The sequence below is a fragment of the Charadrius vociferus genome, unplaced genomic scaffold, assembly GCF_000708025.1.
Source record: "Charadrius vociferus isolate BGI_N301 unplaced genomic scaffold, ASM70802v2 scaffold54, whole genome shotgun sequence".
In the NCBI taxonomy this organism is placed as follows: Eukaryota; Metazoa; Chordata; class Aves; order Charadriiformes; family Charadriidae; genus Charadrius; species Charadrius vociferus.
Window position 1 is genome coordinate 1402067 of NW_009648350.1, and position 20061 is coordinate 1422127.

Genomic DNA, 20061 nt, shown 5'->3' on the forward strand with positions numbered 1-20061 from the left:
ACAATTACAGACTTTCATTTGAACATTTTGGGTTTTTTTTAAATTTCCTTTATTTTGATAAGTTTCTGGGTGGTGGTATGTATTTTCCTAGATGTTTGTAATAGCAAGTAGAGAGGAACTTAAGAAGCTGGACACTTCTAAGGGCTGATTTGCTACAGCTGCCTTTTTTTTTAATGCAGCAGCTCAGTATTGAGTGGTTAATTGGGCCAAGTACTTAATGGGGATGTGGTTTTATGTAAAATTACTTCATATTTATGTTATTTGTGTATAAATAAGTTTGTTGTGTTCCTGTCTTACATTTTAAAATGGAGTGGGGTTATAGCTACAAATGATTAGACTTATTTGTTAGTTAAGCTGCACATAAGTTTACACAGAGAGGAGGCTACTTGATGCTCCGAGATTGTTTCAACAATCTCAGTGTATTTGATTAAATTACTCATCACTGCTTTTTTTTTTTTTTTTTTTTTTTAATATTGTTGATAAGCGTAACTTGTTTCCACAATAGAAATATCACAGAAAACTTCTCTGAACTGTTTTCTCTCTTGAGTGTCACTGCCTTGGGGCAGCAGATGCCTTTCCTGCTGTCTGTCTTCTTGTGCACATCACCGTGCGCTTAAGTGTTTGATAAAGCAGGTTGTGGTAGCAAGTCCTTAAGGTGGCTATTAAGGGTTTTTTTTCTCTTTAGATGTGGGCCAGTTCCTGTCAAATATCAGAACGATTTTGCAGTCACTTTTATCTCAATATAGTGGCAAAACAATAGTAGAAAAAATAAGTAACTCTGTCTTTGCTATGGCAACTCGTCAGCTGGTAAGTGAACATTGGGATTTTGTACTATTCCCGGGTAGCATGGCTGTGGTTATGCGCCTTTTCATCAGACCTGTGTTTTCTCCTAGGTCATCTTTTTGTTGGACTTTTGCACTTTAGACATCCCGTACTGTACTCTGCTACAGGGATTTAGCACTTTGATAGAGCCACTGAAAAGCCTTTGTAATGAGCCTCATAAGGTAACTAAAGATACAGACACTAATAAGTACAGTGAAACAAAAGCAACATAGCAAGAAAGATGTCTCAGGTGATTCTATTGTTAAGCATTTAAAAGGAGCTTGGAAACTTCTACAAATACAGGAATGTAATGAAATAGTGAGTGAAGGAACTAGAAATATGTCTGTACTAGTATGGAAGATGAGCAAAATGACCAGGAAGTGCAACTGGAATGAGAAGCCTAGAAGGCAGATAGGAGGAGGGATTCTGAGACTAAAAAGAGGAAACTAAAAATGTTAAGCACATACTATTTTTAAGTTTCATTGCTTGTGGTAATGCAAATAGTCAGTACGGCTGTAGTGTAGATGTTTAAATCTGCATTAGTCATCCAGACTCTCTTTTGTTATCATTGGAGACTTGTAGGCTCCTCTGGGGTGAGACTGTCTCCTACCCCAGTAGACTAGATGAATTTTGCTTTAGAAATACTTCTTGAATGTGATTATCAAGGGTGTCTTTATAACTAGTTTAGTTGTAAATCAATGCTTTAGCCTTCTAAATGCCACCTTGTGTGTACATCTGGCACCTTTAAACGTATAGACACAAAAATCTAGTGTGGTAATTTTTTTTTAATGCTTTATTTCTCAAGAATGCATTTTCGTCCTACAGATGGAAATGGAAAGCTGGCAGCAAGAACAGCCTGTAGTATTGCGAACGTGGACAATGGAATCTCCTCATAACTATGAAAATAATTGTCATGAGGTCTCAGTCTTCCTATGTCATGGGGCAACTTACTTTGAGGTGGAATTTGATGAAAAATGTGAAACTGAAAGGAGGTAATTTAGTCTTGTGCTGTGTCAGATTCCAGTATCTGTTTGCAGAGGGCATGTTCCAATGGGCAAGGATAGTTCTTGCACTCCAAGCATACCATTTCAATTTCTACATTGTCCTGCATAATATACAGTGTGTATATTCTGAATGATTTCGTGTGTTGAAAGCCACTTCTCCTGGAAAATGTACAGACATGCTGTTCATATGAATTTTTCCTTCCTTTGGCCTTGGTCTGTTTTGTAATGTTGCTGTGACCACCACAATTTGTGCTTGTGGTATTTATTTTGCCCTCTTTATGCAAAACCGTTTGCTTGGTTTCTCCTGGTAACATATCAGGCCACTGCTTAGTTAAGGCATGTGTCAGATGTTAAAATTAGCACCCATTACCAATTTGAAGGGTTGGGAAAGTTCTGCAGGAAAGCAGGTCTGTGTTTGCTGGGACTATTGCATTGAAACGTGAAATAAATTCCTTAGTAATCAGGTGGAGCAATGCAGGTGTGGTACAGAAAGATGTAACAGGGTACTCTGAGATGCAGCACTTGTGAAAATCCAAAAGCAAACATTTTCCCCCAAAACTTAAAAATTAAGTATGGAAGTAATGAATTGCAATTTTCACAGGTATGATTACCTGGAGTTTACTGATGCCAGAGGTGCAAAAACTCGTTACGATACAAAGGTTGGCACAGAGAAGTGGCCTAAGGTGAGCGTCTTTAAAATTCTGAACCAAGTGATATATTCAACCTTAGGAAATTCTTATGATTCTTGTGGAAAATCCGTTGTCTTAAAGGATGTGTGCTTGCGTGTGTGTTTATTCCCTCTGAAAGGTGAGGGGCAGGAGGTGGGGAGCAAAGTCTGCAATGATGCAGATAAAAGGAGTGAATGAGTAAAGAATCCCTCTTTGTTGCTGTTAGCAAAGGAGCAGTCAGTCAAAATGAAAAGTAATAATCATGTTTAACTGCCAGTAACTACTTGGGTAAAACTTACTCGTTGACACTGTGCCCTCACAATTCTTTACATCACGAGACAAGCGTAGTGCTTCCTGCGGCTACGCTCTTTCTTCAGTGACACATACCCAAATGGGGTGCTCCTCTAGTGTTTTATGGCTCCGACTTCTAAAGCTCAATCGTCTATAAAATTTCTCATTAAGCTACTGGATAGAAATTTTACCTGCGTAGTATTGTGGGTTTCTCATTCAGATGGTGGGGGAAATTAGATCTGTTGTGGACAGAACATGATACTGAAAAACCACAGTTGCTGAAGGGAATTCATTACCCTGAAACGTCTTCCTGTCATGTACATTTGGCAAAATGACTGTTTTGTTGCTCTGTAGAAAGTGACCTTTAAGGCTGGCCCACGGCTGCAGTTTCTCTTTCACTCTGACAGCAGTAATAATGAGTGGGGCTACAAGTTTTCCGTCACTGCTTATGGCCTACCAGATGTTGCCGTTTCTTGGGGCTTGGATTTACAGCTTCTTGTATCCCGGTTGATGGGGCGCTTGGCTTCCCGAAGTATGGCGCTGAAATCTCTACGAGGTGAGTGCGTTGAATAGCTCCAGAAGTTGTGATGCCATAGAAAGAGGAGATACGAAGACTTCATGTTTCGAATCCCCTGTGAAAATCAAGTTCCTTTTGTATTTCTCTTGACTGAAGCTGGGAGACTTGCTGTCTTGCTGCGTAACAAAGTTTGGTCACTGAGCTATACCCGCTCTTTGTGGCAAGCCTGGCTGCTCTTCTGCAGGACTGCGCTGATAACGTCACAGGGATCACTGTCATGTTTCTAATACTCAGAAGCCAATGTTAGGAAGACACGGACACCTGAAAGTAGTCGTACTAAGCTGAATTATATTTATGGAGTAATAGCAGAGTTTGCCCAATCTTCTGTTCTTCCTGTTGTTTTTTTCTTTTAAAATTGTTGCCTGGTGCTGTGATCCACCCCACGTTGGTGGTGTGAATATGGAGCCAGCAAACCGGAAAAAATACAGAGCTTAGAACACAAGTCATTTTAAAGATTTCACATGGGCATTTGATATTGATTTAAATTTGAATTTACAAATCAAGTTTGGCTAATTTCAGAAGTTCAGTGACCCAAATCCTAAGTGTACTTAAGATATGTAAAATACAAAATATGAAATGGGTGCCATAAGAAAAGAAAACAACCAACCAAAAAAAAAAAAAGAGTTGTTTATTCTTTAATTTCAAAACTCAGAACACTTCTGTCTAGCTTCCTAAATCTGAATTCATTCACCACTTTGGAGAAATTAAACAAGGTTAAAAAGTTCTTGCTGCAATCAGGTGGTCAGTAATTACCTTGGAAAATTAGGCAGGTACTTACCTGTGAATTTAGGGAACTAATTGAAGTGTTCTTATTGTAGAATATTTTCTTCCTTTCTTAATGAGTGTGCTTACATATGGCTAATTATTATGTCTTTAGCAGCAGAAAAAGCTTTTAAACTCTCTTACAAACTGGTGAATTTCTGTGGTCATAAGTACAGCAAAAATGGTTAAAATAAAGTCCTTCCATAATGTAACATATTGTCACTGTAAAATAAGCTATTGATGCTATCATTAAAGAAAAGGTACATCAGTTCTCTGCAACCCATTATAGAAACAAAAGTTAGAGAATGCTGTTGAATTACTTGTTCAGTCTATTTGCATTACCTTTTTTTGCCCCTACTGGATGTTTAACGCTTATTGTTTTCATTAATCTGTAAAAACGAACAAAAATATTTCATAACTGTGAAGTGTCTGTTCTGAATTTCTTGCAGAACTAGGTAGTGAAGCAGACTTGCCTCCTTTGAAAGTAACATCGGTTCTTAATTCTCCTCTGTGGAAACCTGTCTTCAGGCATCAGATGTGTCCTGAGGCACTCCCGGGAGCCAGTCAGAGCAGTAGGCTGCACCAAGATAAAAAAGAGGTACTTACACCACTGCTTTTGTTTCATTGGCTTCAAATCCCTGTGTATCACACAGCTTCGTTCAGGCTTAATTAATTGATACATCCTTAAGCATATGCCATTGTGCTGAAGTTGTCATCACTTGCGCTGTTTAATTCAAATATCAAAGAGGAAAGAAACTGTTGGCGTGTGCCCTTCATCAGCTTCATTTTTCATACAGTCATAGAATGGTCGGGGGGGATGTTCAAAGATCATCTGATTCCCCCCTCCAGCCTTGGGCAGGGACATCTTTCATTACATCAGGTTGCTCAACTGCAGTAGATATACTGCAATTTGACTTAATTGTAGAAATGAGCTGCAAGAATTTTTCCGATAATGTTAAAGCAAATGTTTTCTAACTTTCTCTCCAGGCTAGGAGCTCTCACCAAGATGACTGCCGTAACTTTCTTATCGACTTTGCAAAATCAGATCCTGCCCAGGACTTCAGTGGGCAAAAATCTGAACTTTTCAAAGGACTTATACAGGCATGTAAAAAACAGACCCCAAAGACAGATATAGTTGCTGGTTCTACTGTTGATCAAGCTGTGAACTCAACATTTGCTGCTTTGGTGTATCTCACTCCAGAGTTATATGAGAAGCTTCAAAAATATGGTAACTCTAATATTAGACTATCTTAATAATGAAGACTTAAAGTTTGTAAAAGGCTATCTTACAGTTCAGTTTATAAACTTTGAAAAATCAGTGTAGTGTGACGATTTTAAAAGATGTTCTGTATAAAGAAGTCATCATTTAGGTAGACTGGGTAAGCCTTATCTCTAGAGGGTTTATTTTTTATTAATATATGCTTTTATCTTCAGAGCTCTGTCCAAATATTAATAACCGTCATAAGGTACTGATTAAGCCTTATAAGGATACACCCAGAGAGAGTAGTGGTGTCTCCTGGGGTTTTAATTCACAACAATGCAGTTCCCAGTGATTAGTGGTTCTTATATCACTTTCCACTCTCGTATCTTTTCTAAAAGGCCAGCACGATCTTATATGTGTTTTTAAATGCTGGGAGTGGAGGAGGTGTGAATTACCTCTCAAAACTGGGGAAACTGACCTTGGCATCCTCAAAATACATACTATTTTTTTTTAATATTTTTTTAAAATAAAAGGTAATGTTTTGCTTTTAACTTGTATAATGTCCATTGTATTACAATTCATATATTGTCAGTAAGTAAAATGAACAACTTTTTAACTTACAGCATCCTTTGAGCTTATTGATACGTTTGTAGTATTGGATAATAAGGTGTTACTGCTTTTGAAGGGTTTCATTTTAGGCTTTCACTTTCTGTCACAATTTTGAAGCTAAATGTGGTACATTTTGAGCTATAAAGTTATTGGTAAAAATGATTGACACAAAGACTGACTTGATGACTAAAGTGGTTATTGCCTTTTAGTCATTTTGTCAATGTTTGACAGTTGATCTAGTTTTCCGAGTAAAATTGAAAACAGCGATAGCTCAGGATAATATTAATGAGTGGGTAAGATATCCATCCTGCTATTATGTCTGTAGCTTCATCTGTGGGTCTTGCTAGGGCAGACTGATTTCAGGCTCCATGTTGACCTGTGCAACGTGAAGTATGTACAAGTGGTGCTGAAAAGAAGATGGAAAAAAATAAAAAATAAAAAAAACCCTGGGGAATGGGAGTGGGAAAACCCTGAATAGGAATGTCTCTTTCTCCATAGTCGTTGTCAGGCCAGTTTTGATGGAAACTGTTTTGTCAGGTCTTTAATTTTTGTAAATTGATCTTGAAAGTCTGTTCCAGAAATTCATAGCGAAAAACAAAAGGGGGGGAAAAAAAAGTTAACTAAATACATCTATAGAGCCTTAAGTTAATACTAAACATTTCTTGATTATTCTGATATCAGTTTGCATTATGGATATTTGCATGTATAGGGAGAGGTTTTTATTTTCCATGACTACGGGCATCAATTTTGGGAGGAAACAAGAAAGATATTAATAATTTAACTTTGCAAATAACTCTGCCAAGGTGCAGTTTACGTACTTAAGGCATATGAGAGTTGGCAGGTTTTATTCCCTATTTTTCTTACAGGCATAATTCCAAGTATTGACTAAGAGATGAAGGGAAGACTCTAGCATAATTTTAGTTAAGTAATCAAGTTGTGTAAAAATGGAGCTGTAAATAAACAGAACTCTTCTTTCTCTCATTTCCAGTCAACAGTGGAGGCAAGGTGCCTTTGAGTGATGAGTTTGCACAAGTGTATTCCCTGGCTGATTCAATTAGAATATGGATGGTAAGATCACTCAGGAGGATATCTATTAATGTCATTTACCTTAATATTTTACAGTGCAATGTTAAGTCGTTGGGCGGAACCTTGTTTTCCTTCAGAGATTCTAGGTCAACTGTTTTCACTTAGGAAGAACGAATATTCACTTCTAAACTTTGAACTTAAACATTTAAATGCATTCTTAAACTCCCCTTCTCCCCTCAGCCCCAGATGTATCATCATGAGTATTTAGGACTGTGTTTGACTCAAAATCAGTTAAATTGGTGTTATTTTTCAGCAAGAATGTGTGTTGTTAATTAGGAAGATTCTTACATAGCAGTTGGAGTTCTTTTGAGGTACAGCATAGAAAGAAATCTGTCTTAAACATCATTCTTGCAATAATGCGGTGCTAACAGAAAAGGAAATAATTGCTTCTTTGACAAGCAAGTAACTGGCTTCGGTTCAGAGTATGGTTTTTTGCACGTAGTCTTCCTTGAAACATACGCCTTATGTCAAGAGCTGGTGTCATCGGCTCACAACCTGGTGAGAGGTGTCTGTGTCATCACCTGCAGCTGCAGAGAGCCAAAATTCATTTAGATTTCACCAGTCTGCAGAAGATTCTAAATGTTAACAACAGTGTGGCCTTCGAGAACGGCTAATTCAGTCCATGGCCCGCTTTTCTGCTACTCTTGTGAGCCCTTCAGGTGTGGGCCAGCCAAATTAACTGTTCCAGTACCTTGTGACCTCCTCCCTCCTCTTTCTTGCCTGCAAGAATTCCTGGCAGCTTGATACACTGGGGATGCAATGAGTGCAGGTGGATGTTAAGATGAGAAGTTGCCTTGTACCCACTGCATGACATGTGTCACTGCCTCTGACGGTACTCGCGAGGTAGATGACATGATGCTTTTGGAGAATCTTATCTCATGACTAGATGTGTGTCTTTTCCTGAATGGTGGGGGTAGAGGGGAAGCCTTCTTTTTCTTGGTGGGCTGATACCCGTCCAGCCACAAGACAGGGAAGGCCGTCAGCCTGCAAACCTTGAGCATCTCGGTATGAGGCTGTGTTACCTGCTCTGATAGTTTAGGTATTGCTCTTACTGGGTGTTTTGTTCTGCAGTGGGGAATAGTAAATACTGTCATCTCTTCCTGAGATTAAATTCCTCTAATGCGATGCAGTCTTCATGCTGCCTTGCTGTATAGGTATACTGGGGGAGTCATATTTTAACTATTTTACCATCCTGTCTACAGTTGGAAATGAAGCAGAAATCCGTGATGGGTAGGGGAAATGATACGGAGGAGAAGCAGAACACAGAAGCGAGTGAGGTGAACCCAGAAACTCTTGGTAAGTGGTTCCTTTCCGAACGTATAAGCATTCCAGGTAGTTTAGTAAAGCGTTGCCTTGTAAATCTTAACAATTACTTTTGCTGTAAAAGGTAGGTTAGCAACTGTGGTTACTTTTTAATACCATAAGAGAGAAACTGGTATGCATTACATGAACTGTCATGGATCGTGTTCTGCTATTCTTTGCAGAAAATAGTAGGTGAGAAAATTCTACAGAGAGTGACCTCTCACTTAGGTCACCTGATTCTGAACTTAGGTTCATCTATTTTTGTAGATACTTGTTACCACAATTAACTGATGTTAGAACAGCAGCTGATTGTTATTAGAATAAAATGTGTTCATTGACTACTGTGTGCTTCGTATGGTTCAGTGTGATTATTCAAATTTAGCATTTGGAAATCTAGAATTAGGTAACTGATAGCATCATGATCGATATAATAAGAACGGTGTTTTCTAGCTGTCTTGGCTCAGAAGAAACAAGATAAATTACTTTCTTCCTAAGCAGAAGGTAGCAAGTTTGGTGTTCTGTTATCATACTTCTAACTCTTCCAATCTTTATTCTGCAGCAAAACTTTGTATGCAGAAGAGCCTTTTGTTATTGAATTTTTTGCCTGTACGAGCAAAGACGAAAGATTCTGCTTCAGACAGTTTGGAAGCCCAAGATATTGATGATATCCAACAGTATGTCAGTGATAAATGCCAAAGAAAAGGTTCTGTTGTGGACACAGACTTCCAGGCAGCACATTCATTGTCTTCCAGTGGAGTAACTCATCCTGTTTCAAAAGAGGGGGGCCAAACAACACAGTCTGATATGAAGATTAAACAAGTTCCAGACCCCCTCCAAACAGAAGAAGCATCTGCATTTCATAGCAAGCCTGGTGAGAATACAGTTTCACAGCAAGAAGATACATCATCACCTCCTTCCACTCCTACACGAAAATCTCAGTTCAGCCGTGGAAGACTAAGGCTGCTGTCCTTCAGATCAATGGAAGAGCCGAGAGCTGTGCCTACTGTGAAGGAGAAATATCCTATATTGAAAAACACGTTAGACTTTATTAAGGACCAATCACTTTCACATGAAAGGTAAGCATGTTGAAAATGTTGCAGATTATAAAATACAGAAACTTGTCTTCAGGCCTCTTCAGATGGAATCAAACATCTTTTAGCTGCAAGATACTATTGAAAATCGTGTTGTACATAAATAGTTGTCAGATTTATGTATCAAGCTTCAGTTATTTACAACCATGTAGGAGCTCGTAGAGAGTATTATTCCCTTTGATTCACTACTATGATGTAGAAATTCAGAATGTGAAAAACAATTACTTGGCTATTTCTAGTCTTGCTTCCTGAGGTCTGTTTGCAGTGGCATTTTGCCCCTTATCTACAAACAGCAAAGACATGGTATAGCAGTACTAGAAATCCTTGATACCAAATACAGAATAGTTGCATCTCTCATTAAATTACCTGAGATTCTGAGAACATAAATCAAAAGAGAGATTTCCAATCCTCAATTTGTCTATTTTAGGCTCTAAAACTTGGACTGGTGCAGGAAGTCCTGGATACTGGTTTTTACTCATTCCAACTGTAATGTACCGCTGCTGAAATACAACTGAAAATTTAGATTCCAAACTCTTGTTCAACTAGTCAAGTACTTCTTGAATTGTGATTTATTTGCGTTATTTTAAGCACGATGTTTTGAAGTCCTCATAGATGTTTTTTGCTCTTCTTAGTGTTCTGAAGGTTCTTGCTCTGAGAAAATCCCAAGGACAGAGTATTATGGAAGTGCTCAAGACAATCCGCCAGTGCCTAGACTCACTTGGGCAGCCACACTGTTTTCATCCGCCGTGTGTACTTTTTCTCTTAGAACTTCTAGCCTGTCAGAAAGATTTTACAAAGTAAGTAGTTATTTAGACAAGTCTCAGCCATGTGGTTTAATATGTCTTTGTGTTCCCCTAGTCACGTATATTGAAAACAAAGAGAGTTTCCATTATCCATGTGGATAACAGAAATATGACCTGAGGAACAATTTTTAGGCTACTATGCATATCTTGCATGCTTCATTAAAAAAAAAAAAAATATATTTTCAAGTGGAAATATTTTCAAGTGGGACTTAGTTGTACAGCTGTTCATGCCAGTGGGCATCATGCAGTTGAATCACAGCACGGATACCTAGAAACATCTCTACAGTTCCAACCAGATCAAAACAAACTCGAGAAGATTGTAGAGTCTTCAGTTACTGCTTTAGTTTAAGTTCTTGTCTAATTCTAGATTGATTTCTTTCTTGTCCAGTAAAGATGTAGGGATCTAACCCATTTAACTTGTAATTACTTACGTAGCGTTACATCTTTATAATTTTTGTGAACTTACTTTGTAAATCGAGGTAATACCTATCTGGCAGAAGAACTAACTTCCAAGAATAGTGCGTGTTGTATCTTGTTAGTCCAGCATTTGCTTGTTCATGAATTTTCATAACTTTGGATGAGATACCTGTACAAGACAAACGTTATAGTGGGGTGACATATTCCACTCGTGCCAGAGGCTAAAGTGATGGACGTGCAAGCAAAGTTCTGCAGTGCTGTCTCCCAGTTGTAGGGCATGCACGTACACACACAAATAAAAGGGGCAAAGAGATCATATTGCTTATATGCGTGTGCAATTGTTGTTCTAAGTAGGGACAGATAATTTGGAATTTTTTTCAAATTTTGCATACAACTCGAAAGCACTGTCTCAAAGCAGGAGCTCACATTATGCTGTTCTGGTTCGTGAATTTAGGTCTGATTTCTATCGTGTGTCTGGGCAGCGCTGTCTGAAATGTGTTGGCTGGCTGCTCACTTGTCAACAGCTTTTTATGCTCATCTTGATTTCCCTTAAGATCTTGATTAGATTTTTGTAAAGTACCTTTTTAATTTGAAGGAATGTTCTTTTGTTTGTGCCATGAGAATATTCTCTTTGCCTGTTTTATTTCTTAACTTCTGATTCCTGGTACAGGATTCTTTTATTTTTCTCTGAAAGTGGCAGACTGCATTTTAAACAAAACTAACATCCTTCCCGCTTGTGGGGAGTGCTTAAAAGATCATCTGTTTGTAAAATTGGCACAAAAACACGCTACCTAAAATGTACCAGTGAATTCTAGACTACTAAACTGAGTCTTTAATTTCTAGCTACTTTGGAAACTTGGAAGGCTGTGGTGCTGAGCTACACAAAGAGATTCGAGAGTCCTACTATCAGCTTGTTTTGTTCCTGGTAAATTCTGTGAAGGGATTTAGTACTATTAATGACAGGTAAAGTACATTGCTTGCATTACTTATACGAGTTGGTTTGTTTGGTTTTTTTTTTCCTCTGTTCTTCCTCACTTCTTCCCTTGTCACATGGTACTTATTTTTTAATGTCTTAAGTTTGACTATACTTTGCATTATTTACAGAACTAAATAAAGAACCTTGATCTTGTGATCAAAAATGCCAAGTTACCTTTTTATTAATGCTATGCAGGAAAGCACAATAAATTCATCAGTTTTATAAACTTTGACTTATTGTGGCATTTTGTAGTTATAATTCTGCAATGTGTTTCTGAAGCTTAATTGTAAAATACTAGAAACAGCAAATTTATTGTGGAATACTTTGACAATAAATATCACAATTCTGCAACCATGCTTTAATGTTAAAGCTCATGTTTTGGTAGCATCCTGGTTAGAATTGTTGGGGTTTATAGCCAGGTGTCCTAAAGAAATAAGAATTCTGGGACTATCATATCCGTTTCCCTGCCAGTAACTTCCAAGTCCTTTGTCTAGTTTCAACTGAACGTGGCAAAGGTTTCAAAGAGAACAAGTTCCTGCAAATATCAAGAATATGTTGTAGTGCAGAGAAGAGACAGACCCTCTTGCTAATGCTCAGGCAATAGCATAAGCTCTGTCTCAACTGAATCCATAAAATACACCATCTGTATTTCAGATTGCTTTGGCTATGCTTCTTGCGAAATTGTGTAAGTTTATGCATTAGTAAACCTGAGTTTCTGCCGCATCGTTAATGTAACGCGGAGTAAAGCCTGGAAATTGGTGTACAGTGATTGTCCCCCTCTTAGTCCCCAAATACGCAATTCCAGCTTTAGGTTAGTGCAGTCATGTTTTGTTGTCTTTTTTTATTTAGATCGTTGCTTCCTGCCTTATCATGTGTGCAGACAACTCTCCTTCACCTTTTGGATATGAGTTGGGAACCGAATGATCTTTCCTTCTTTGTTGAGATTCAGTTACCACATCTTCTTATGACTACATCACAAGAAAACATAAGTATTCATGACAGTGTCATTTGGTGAGTCGGGAAGAGTGCGGCTTTCACATGGTACTAACTATATTGACGCCATTTTTACCAGGAAAGGCTCCTGAACTTTGTGCTGGAAAAAGCAGTAAAAATACTACTAACAAGTATGGCAAAACTTTGGCCAGTATCCGAGGGCTTAACTGAACTGTTTGAAAAGTTTTGGAACATTACTAGTGCAAAAACTATTAAAACTTTATCTTTAACCTGATTACTGCTGGAACATTTCACTTGTTTAGCAGTATAGCAGGAGGTAGATAATGCTGTTTCTTGTCTTGATAAAAATTGGATGTTTTAACTCCTGCATGTTTCATTTTTATAGTAGATGTACTTCTTACATGTCAGCAAATATAAAGGCCAAAAAGCTTTTAAATTTCTCATCTGATGAGCCAGCATTACCAAAAGCAGTTTTGTAAGTGTGACTTTTTCTGATTTTTGCATTATGCTCCCCGTAGGTATTTAAGAACTTGTCACAGAGGCAAGAAGCAGGTGTCTCTGTGGCCATTTATTAACTACGTGAACTGCAGTTCTCACAATTCTGTTTTTATTACCATGTTATAGCACTTTGTTCTTTAAAAAAAAAAAAAAATTATCCCAAGTTATAATAGAGAGAAGCCTGATTGCATTCCAACTTAATTTTGAGCTTGCTTTTCTTTTAGTCAGTGGAGTGAAGAAGATGAAATTGCAGACTACAAGCAAAACTGTGAGTGGATGGATGAATGTCAGGATGTAATGTTTGAGACCTGGTATGAAAAGATAGCTCAAGCTGACCCAGAGAAACAGAGAAAGGTGACCTCATGATTTGCTTATTTATCTGCAGAAGGGGTAATTAGCGGACTTTTAAAAGCATAAAGGAGAGAAAGGAATCTGCCTTAAGCTGATTTTTATCATTAGTTGGATCCCTGGCTCCCTGTAGGCCTTCAAAAGTCTAAAATGATGAAAAGATTCCCGTCCTTCTTTTTGGTGGGGAAAGTGTTCTGCTTTCTATCTAAAAGAACTTGCTCAAAGTCAGAAAATAATGCTCAAATAAAGTGTCCATTTATTGCTCTAGATGCACATGTTTGTTGCTCGTTACTGTGACCTTTTAAATGTGGACATATCCTGCGATGGCTGTGATGAAATTGCACCGTGGCACCGCTACCGCTGTCTGCAGTGCAATGACATGGATCTGTGTAAAACTTGTTTTCTTGGTAAGAATCATTTTAAAAAACCTCAAAACCCTCTACTCGAAGGCAAAATAGTGTCTTCTAAATTATACATAAAATAAAGTGAAAGACTTTTCTTCTGGATGTTTTGGAAGTATTAAGCTTTTATTTTCCTAATCTGAACATGAACTTGAAATTAAGAAAGATCCTTTATCAAACCGGACTTACAGGGAAATCTTAAAATATTTCTTTACAGGTGGAGTTAAACCTGAAGGACATGAAGATGACCATGAAATGGTTAACATGGAGTATGCCTGTGATCACTGTCAAGGAGTTATCATAGGTCGGAGAATGAACTGCAACGTGTGTGATGACTTTGACCTTTGCTATGGATGCTATTCTGCAAAGAAATACTCTGACAGGTATTAAACACGTTGTTTTGTTCCCCCACTTCACTTGGCAGAAAAGCAGTAATATGCAACTAAGTACAGTCAGTCGTTCACAGGACGCTTCCTACAAGGTTGTGTCTGACATCAGAACATCTAGTTGGTGTCCTTCAGGGAAACATAACAAATACAGGACCAGTTCAGCAAAAATTTTTGCGGTTTGGAGACCTGCCCCAACCTCTGAATGTACTTAGTAGCAATTGTTTTCTAACCATGGCTGTGAAAGTTGCAGAGGGAGAGTTGTCAACCCTGAATGACGGGATGGAAGAAATGAACAGTGCTGGGGTTAGACAGCACAGGTTTCAGTGCTCGTCACCAAAGATCTTAAAAAAATTAATTTCTAGAGCAGGAGCTCTCGTGACAGTTCAGGTTCTGTTAAAGGAACACTACTGAAGTCAGTGAGGCTCTGACAGTTTACCGCACTTGAAGGTCTACAGTTTGAAACTCTGACATATGTTGGGTTTTGCACAGTTTCCCATAAAGGTGTCGTGTGTTCCTAACTACACTGGTTAGCCAGAAAGTGGCTGCATTTCAAAATTACATACCTTCTTCTTTCAGCCACTTGCCCACTCACAGCATCACAGTGTATCCGATGGTGACTATTCGAATCAGTGACCGACAGAGGCTCATCCAGCCATATGTCCACAATTATTCCTGGCTGTTGTTTGCGGCTTTGACTCTCTACAGTGCAGATCTGGCAAATGGGGAGGAAGCAGAAGGAGAGAAACTAGATTCACAGGTCCTCAGTCATGCCAGAGTTCTGCAACATCAGTGCATACAGCTCATCGGAGACTGCTTGATGAAAGCACAGCACGGAAAAGGTGAGTCAGCTCCTCCTTCACTGAAACAATGGTTTCTAGCAAGTGTCAGAAAAGTCTGTGATTACTCACTCTGAAGTTTCCAAAGGAAAGGGGAAGCTACTGTGTACTTCACTGAGAACAACTGTTTATGTAGAAAGCAAATGTAGCACAAGTGTCGTTCAGGGTCGCTGGAACATGGGAAATAGGGTGCTTGGGAAAATTAATTTTATGCTTACATAAATATTGAAGACAACTTGGCAACTCTTTGGTTGGTTTTTTTCCATCTTAGATGTTGTAAAGGGATCAATCAATATAGCTTCACGTTCTGTTACTAACGTGTCACTGACAACTGAAGGACTCGAAGGAAAGCAAATAACTTGGTGGAAAATGTTTTTTGTTCTGCATCTCTTGGCAAGAATTTTTTAACTGTATTTGTGGTATGAGATAAGTTTCTGGGGATGATGTCGGTTTGCCTGGAAATAAGTATTTCTGTAAACTAAGACCTACTACGGAAAATAGGGTGATACAATAGAGACCTATGTTGAATGTAACAAAAATTCTACACTCAAGTTCAAATAAGTTTACTGGTATTTTTTTTTAAGCAGTTCTAATACAGTTGAAATACCACCACCACCACTGCCACTTGTGCATGAATGTTATTGAATCTGTTTGTTTTTAACATATAGTTTTATTGTATAGATATTTAAGTGGTCAATAGATTAAAAGCTAAGACAAATTTCATTTACCTTTTATAATTTACACTGTTGGGAGGTATCTCTAACACTTCCTTTAATTAAGACTTCTACACTGGTGGTTTCTTTGTGAGGTGGAAAATGTCACCACCTATTTATCACTGTTATTTAATGGAACTACATAATTAAGTTAACATGATGGCGAACATCTTGATGCAGCTGATATTCAGAAGTGTGCGAGGGGATGTTTTCAATTCTCTTTTGAAATGTTTCAGTGCTGCTTTTTGCCTATCTTGCCACTCAACAACTAAAGAGCTTTTACAACTTTCTTGCTTTCAGGTCTGAAAAATTTAGCTCTCCTCTGCATGTTACCAGAAGGTGAATCCTTCTCAGAGAATGACACTGTTTCAGTCAGTCCTCCCACAGATGGTGCTCCAAAAAGTCATACTGGTGATAAAGCAGTGAAGGGAAGAGATGAGAAACCAAGCGCAGGCTCTTTTAGGCATTGTAATGTAAGTACCCGTTATTTACAGAACCCCCGATATCAGTTAGATATGCGTTCTTCAGAAGCTTAAACATCTTATTCTGGATATGTAACTGAAATAGTGGGTAGTAATGATTTCATTTGTAGGTAAAAGTTGGGGGAAACGGGGACAGTTACTGGTTCGTTTTTTTATTAGATCCAGCTGAACCAAGACGAAGGTATCACCTTATGTTCTTACAGGCAACTGATTCACTAAAGCGTTGGAGGGAAGGGGGAAGATCATCCTTTCTGAAAGGGTTGTCATTTCCTCTAGTTGTTAGCACTGTTTAGGTAGGAGAATGAGTTTCCTGCACTTTTATGCACTGTATAAAATAATAGTTTTATATACAGTGTAATAATTTTATGCGTAGAGGTTTGAGCAAAATAGAAAAAATTATTTTCAGTGTATGGAACCTTAAGACATGTATACATCAAGAAGTTCTTAACAAATAAAAGGTTTTGATATTTGAGGAAAAACGTTTGTCAAATACAGATGACTGGTGGCTTTTTTCCATGGCTGTTTCTGCAGGTATTAAATTTTGTTTTAATCTGTAAGTGTCTTTGTTTTATTTTTAGGGGAAAGGAGATGCTCGCAATGAAATCCAGTCTCCTGCAGAAGATAAAGTAGGAAAACAAGGAAGTGAAAGCAAAGCTGTCTTTGCAAAGAAAGCTGTTTTGAGACAAGAGTCAGACTTGTCTGTGGATGACAATGTTTCTCCAACAGGTAAAATTTGCCATTTTCCCTGTAACAGAAATAACCATTCATATGCAAAGCAAACAGCTGTATTTTTTGTTCCTAACCCATTTTTGTGTATTTGCAAATGTCTTTAATGCAAGTGAGTTATCTGCTTTGGAAAAACCTGCCAAGCATACTGCTTTGAACAACTGTTACCGTGCAGTAGGTTTAAAGGATTCTAGAAATGGGAGTAGAATTCCACCATGTATTATTAGTATATCCATGTATTGAGACTACAGTTCCTGTTGGTCTAACACGATACTTCTGGATTCTTATGTACTTGGAACCAGAAGTTAAGTGTCACATTCTATTAAAGACTAGTATTGTTAGAATTACAATAGTAAAATGGATCTGTCTGTAGTACTGTCCTTTTATGTTTTTCAATATATGATTTAAATCTCTTTATCTGCTATCTTTTATACGCTTTTATAAAGACTTGCTTTTCAAATTTTAATAACATTTTTTAAAAAGGGGTTTTATTCTTAGATTGTGATTATAAAAATTAAGGTATCGCTTATTTTTTAATTCTTTTTGGTCATTCGGGGGATTCTCTTCTTTTGTTTTAATTTAAAAAGCAGATGACTACCTCTTGGAGGATTCAGCCCAGAAGCAAGCAGAGAAGGTTTTAATACCCAGCCAGGAGCAAGTTTTTGCTGAATGCTCTCAGAAGAGGATTCTAGGATTGCTGGCAGCTATGTTACCACCTTTCAAATCAGTTAGTTCTTTTTACTTTCGATCTGTGTAGTTTTGTAGATGTAACACAAATATCGTGAATAAAATTCATAGCGAATTAAATGTGGAGAGATGGGCTCTTCTGATTCGCATTTTATAACAGTTAAGCAAGAATGTCTTAAGGCATTTGACATTACTAAGAAATGTAAGAGCTCGTTCCTGCGTGGGGGTAGAGGGAAAGGAATTTTAATTTATCTGTAAAGCAGTCTATCTTCACTGTTCAACATCTGCAAAGTTTAAGCCATCAGCTTAGATTTACGTGTCAGGTCAGCTTAACAGGTCAATAACCGAAGCAGGAACGTAGTTTCTCATTTCCTTTTGTCCCATTTGAGAGAGTGTTAGAACAGAAGATTTTTGTATGTGCTATGACTTTGACTAAGTGTCTTGTTTTCTTTCCCTGTCTTACTGAGATTTTTCTTTTTCCACAGGGCTCCACAATGTCTTTGATTAACCTGGAACAAATACTTCCGCTGATGTTTCAGGTTGTAATCTCAAACGCTGGCCACCTAAATGAAACTTATCATTTGACATTGGGTCTTCTGGGCCAGTTAATCCTAAGACTTATGCCTGCAGAGGTGGACGCTGCAGTGGCTAAAGTCCTTTCAGCCAAACATAACTTGTTTGCCGCGGGAGATGGGTCTACAGTGCCAGAAGGCTGGAAGACAACTCATCTGCTGTTCAGTCTGGGAGCTGTGTGTTTAGACAGGTGCTTTTTACTTTAAACCTATTAGTTGCTCTCTGACTAATACTAATTTTCTTTCAAGTGTGCCTCGTGCGTAGGGGCTTTTTAACAGAAAGTCGATTAAACCTGTACCCTGATCATGGAAAGACCTTAGCATCTGCAGCCCTTGTTGCAGTGAGAATCTCTTCGTTTCCTTCCAGAAGGCGGCTGTCTGTTGAAGAGTAACTTAATTTCCTGTGCTTACCTACGTAGCATGGTATGGTGGAAGAAGTAAGGTTTTGAAATTCTGCGGAAAACCAAAATACAGTCCTGTGTTTTTTGTACGGCATTATTTCTCTCCTTTGAGTTACCTACCTGTTGTGTAACTCGGGAAGGGAGGAGTGTGTTATGTGGTAACTATCACCAGTGCAGAGTTCTGGATCTGGCCCTTTTATGTAAGAGTATTAGAGGGAGACATTTTTGTATAGTAAAATTGCACTGGGAACAGCAAGGAGGGACAGGGCAGATGTGGAGTGGAATGGAATGGAATTCTGAAGATCTAGACAAAGCTCTCGAGCATTCTGACATTAATATCATGCTTGTTCAGTGACAGTGTTATTTTTCATTGTAGCTATGTTTTGTAGGGCAGGTCCATAAGCAGATAGAAAAGCATATGAAATCTAAAGGCAGAATATCCCGAGGATCAGCTGAGGGAAAGGAGTTCCTCAAAGACTAACTTTAGAGCAAGGAGGCCATTCTCATTGGATTATTTGTGTAGTTCGCAGAGAGCAGATAGTCATGGACGTGGGAAATAAACCACTTGTGCAAAGAAAAACTTCTGAGCTCTGAACTAAAATTAGGAATTAAAGCTAACAACGTTCAGGCACACTTTGATTTGTGACTGTAAAGCCTTTAAGAAAAGAAAGTAGTAAATACTACTCTGTACTGTGGCAATTAAGGGAGGTGATCCTGCTCCTCTACTCCACTCTCATGAGACCCTACCTGGAGTACTGCATCCAGCTCTGGAGTCCCCAACAGAAGAAAGACATGGACCTGCTGGAGCGTGTCCAGAGGAGAGCCATGAGGATGATCCGAGGGCTGGAGCCCTTCTCCTGTGAGGAGAGGCTGAGAGCGTTGGGGCTGTTGAGCCTGGAGAAGAGAAGGCTCCGGGGAGATCTTATTGTGGCCTTCCAGTCCCTAAAGGGGCTACAGGAGAGCGGGGGAGGGACTTTTTACAGGGGCATGTAGTGATAAGACGAGGGGGAATGGCTATAAACTGGAAGAGGGCAGGCTTAGATGAAACATTAGGAAGAAGTTTTTCACTTTAAGGGTGGTGAGGCACTGGAACAGGTTGCCCAGAGAGGTTGTTGAGGCCCCCTCCCTGGAGGTGTTCAAGGCCAGGCTGGAGGTGGCCTTGGGCAACCTGGGCTGGGGGGAGGTGTCCCTGCCCAGGGCAGAGGGGTTGGAACGAGATGATCTTCAAGGTCCTTTCCAACCTAAACCATTCTATGATTCTATGCTCTAGTGATGAAGAACAAAACAGAATTGATGTGTCAACTGACATGAAGGCTTCAAATATTTGGAAAAACATTTACATAATGATATGAAAGCTTATAGCTATGACAGATTAACAGTGATAATACTGCCTTGAGGAAAAATAGTTTCAGGTAAGTCTGTAGTCAGCCCTCCTAATACAGACT

General features: G+C 38.7%; 1 protein-coding gene across 1 annotated transcript in view; it reads left to right on the forward strand.

The window, feature by feature from the left end:
• The window catches only part of ZZEF1 (zinc finger, ZZ-type with EF-hand domain 1), a 55072-nt gene that overhangs the window by 18096 nt on the left and 16915 nt on the right, over positions 1-20061 (forward strand). Inside the window, exons 20-40 of the mRNA XM_009885189.1 lie at positions 686-807; positions 894-1004; positions 1648-1814; positions 2428-2509; positions 3140-3341; positions 4574-4722; positions 5112-5352; positions 6923-7002; positions 8223-8316; positions 8882-9398; positions 10046-10210; positions 11477-11596; positions 12459-12620; positions 13286-13415; positions 13678-13816; positions 14028-14193; positions 14776-15038; positions 16049-16221; positions 16809-16956; positions 17544-17683; positions 18129-18406. Coding sequence (XP_009883491.1) covers positions 686-807; positions 894-1004; positions 1648-1814; positions 2428-2509; positions 3140-3341; positions 4574-4722; positions 5112-5352; positions 6923-7002; positions 8223-8316; positions 8882-9398; positions 10046-10210; positions 11477-11596; positions 12459-12620; positions 13286-13415; positions 13678-13816; positions 14028-14193; positions 14776-15038; positions 16049-16221; positions 16809-16956; positions 17544-17683; positions 18129-18406 — 3649 coding nt within the window. The remainder of the gene's footprint in view (positions 1-685; positions 808-893; positions 1005-1647; positions 1815-2427; positions 2510-3139; positions 3342-4573; positions 4723-5111; positions 5353-6922; positions 7003-8222; positions 8317-8881; positions 9399-10045; positions 10211-11476; positions 11597-12458; positions 12621-13285; positions 13416-13677; positions 13817-14027; positions 14194-14775; positions 15039-16048; positions 16222-16808; positions 16957-17543; positions 17684-18128; positions 18407-20061) is intronic.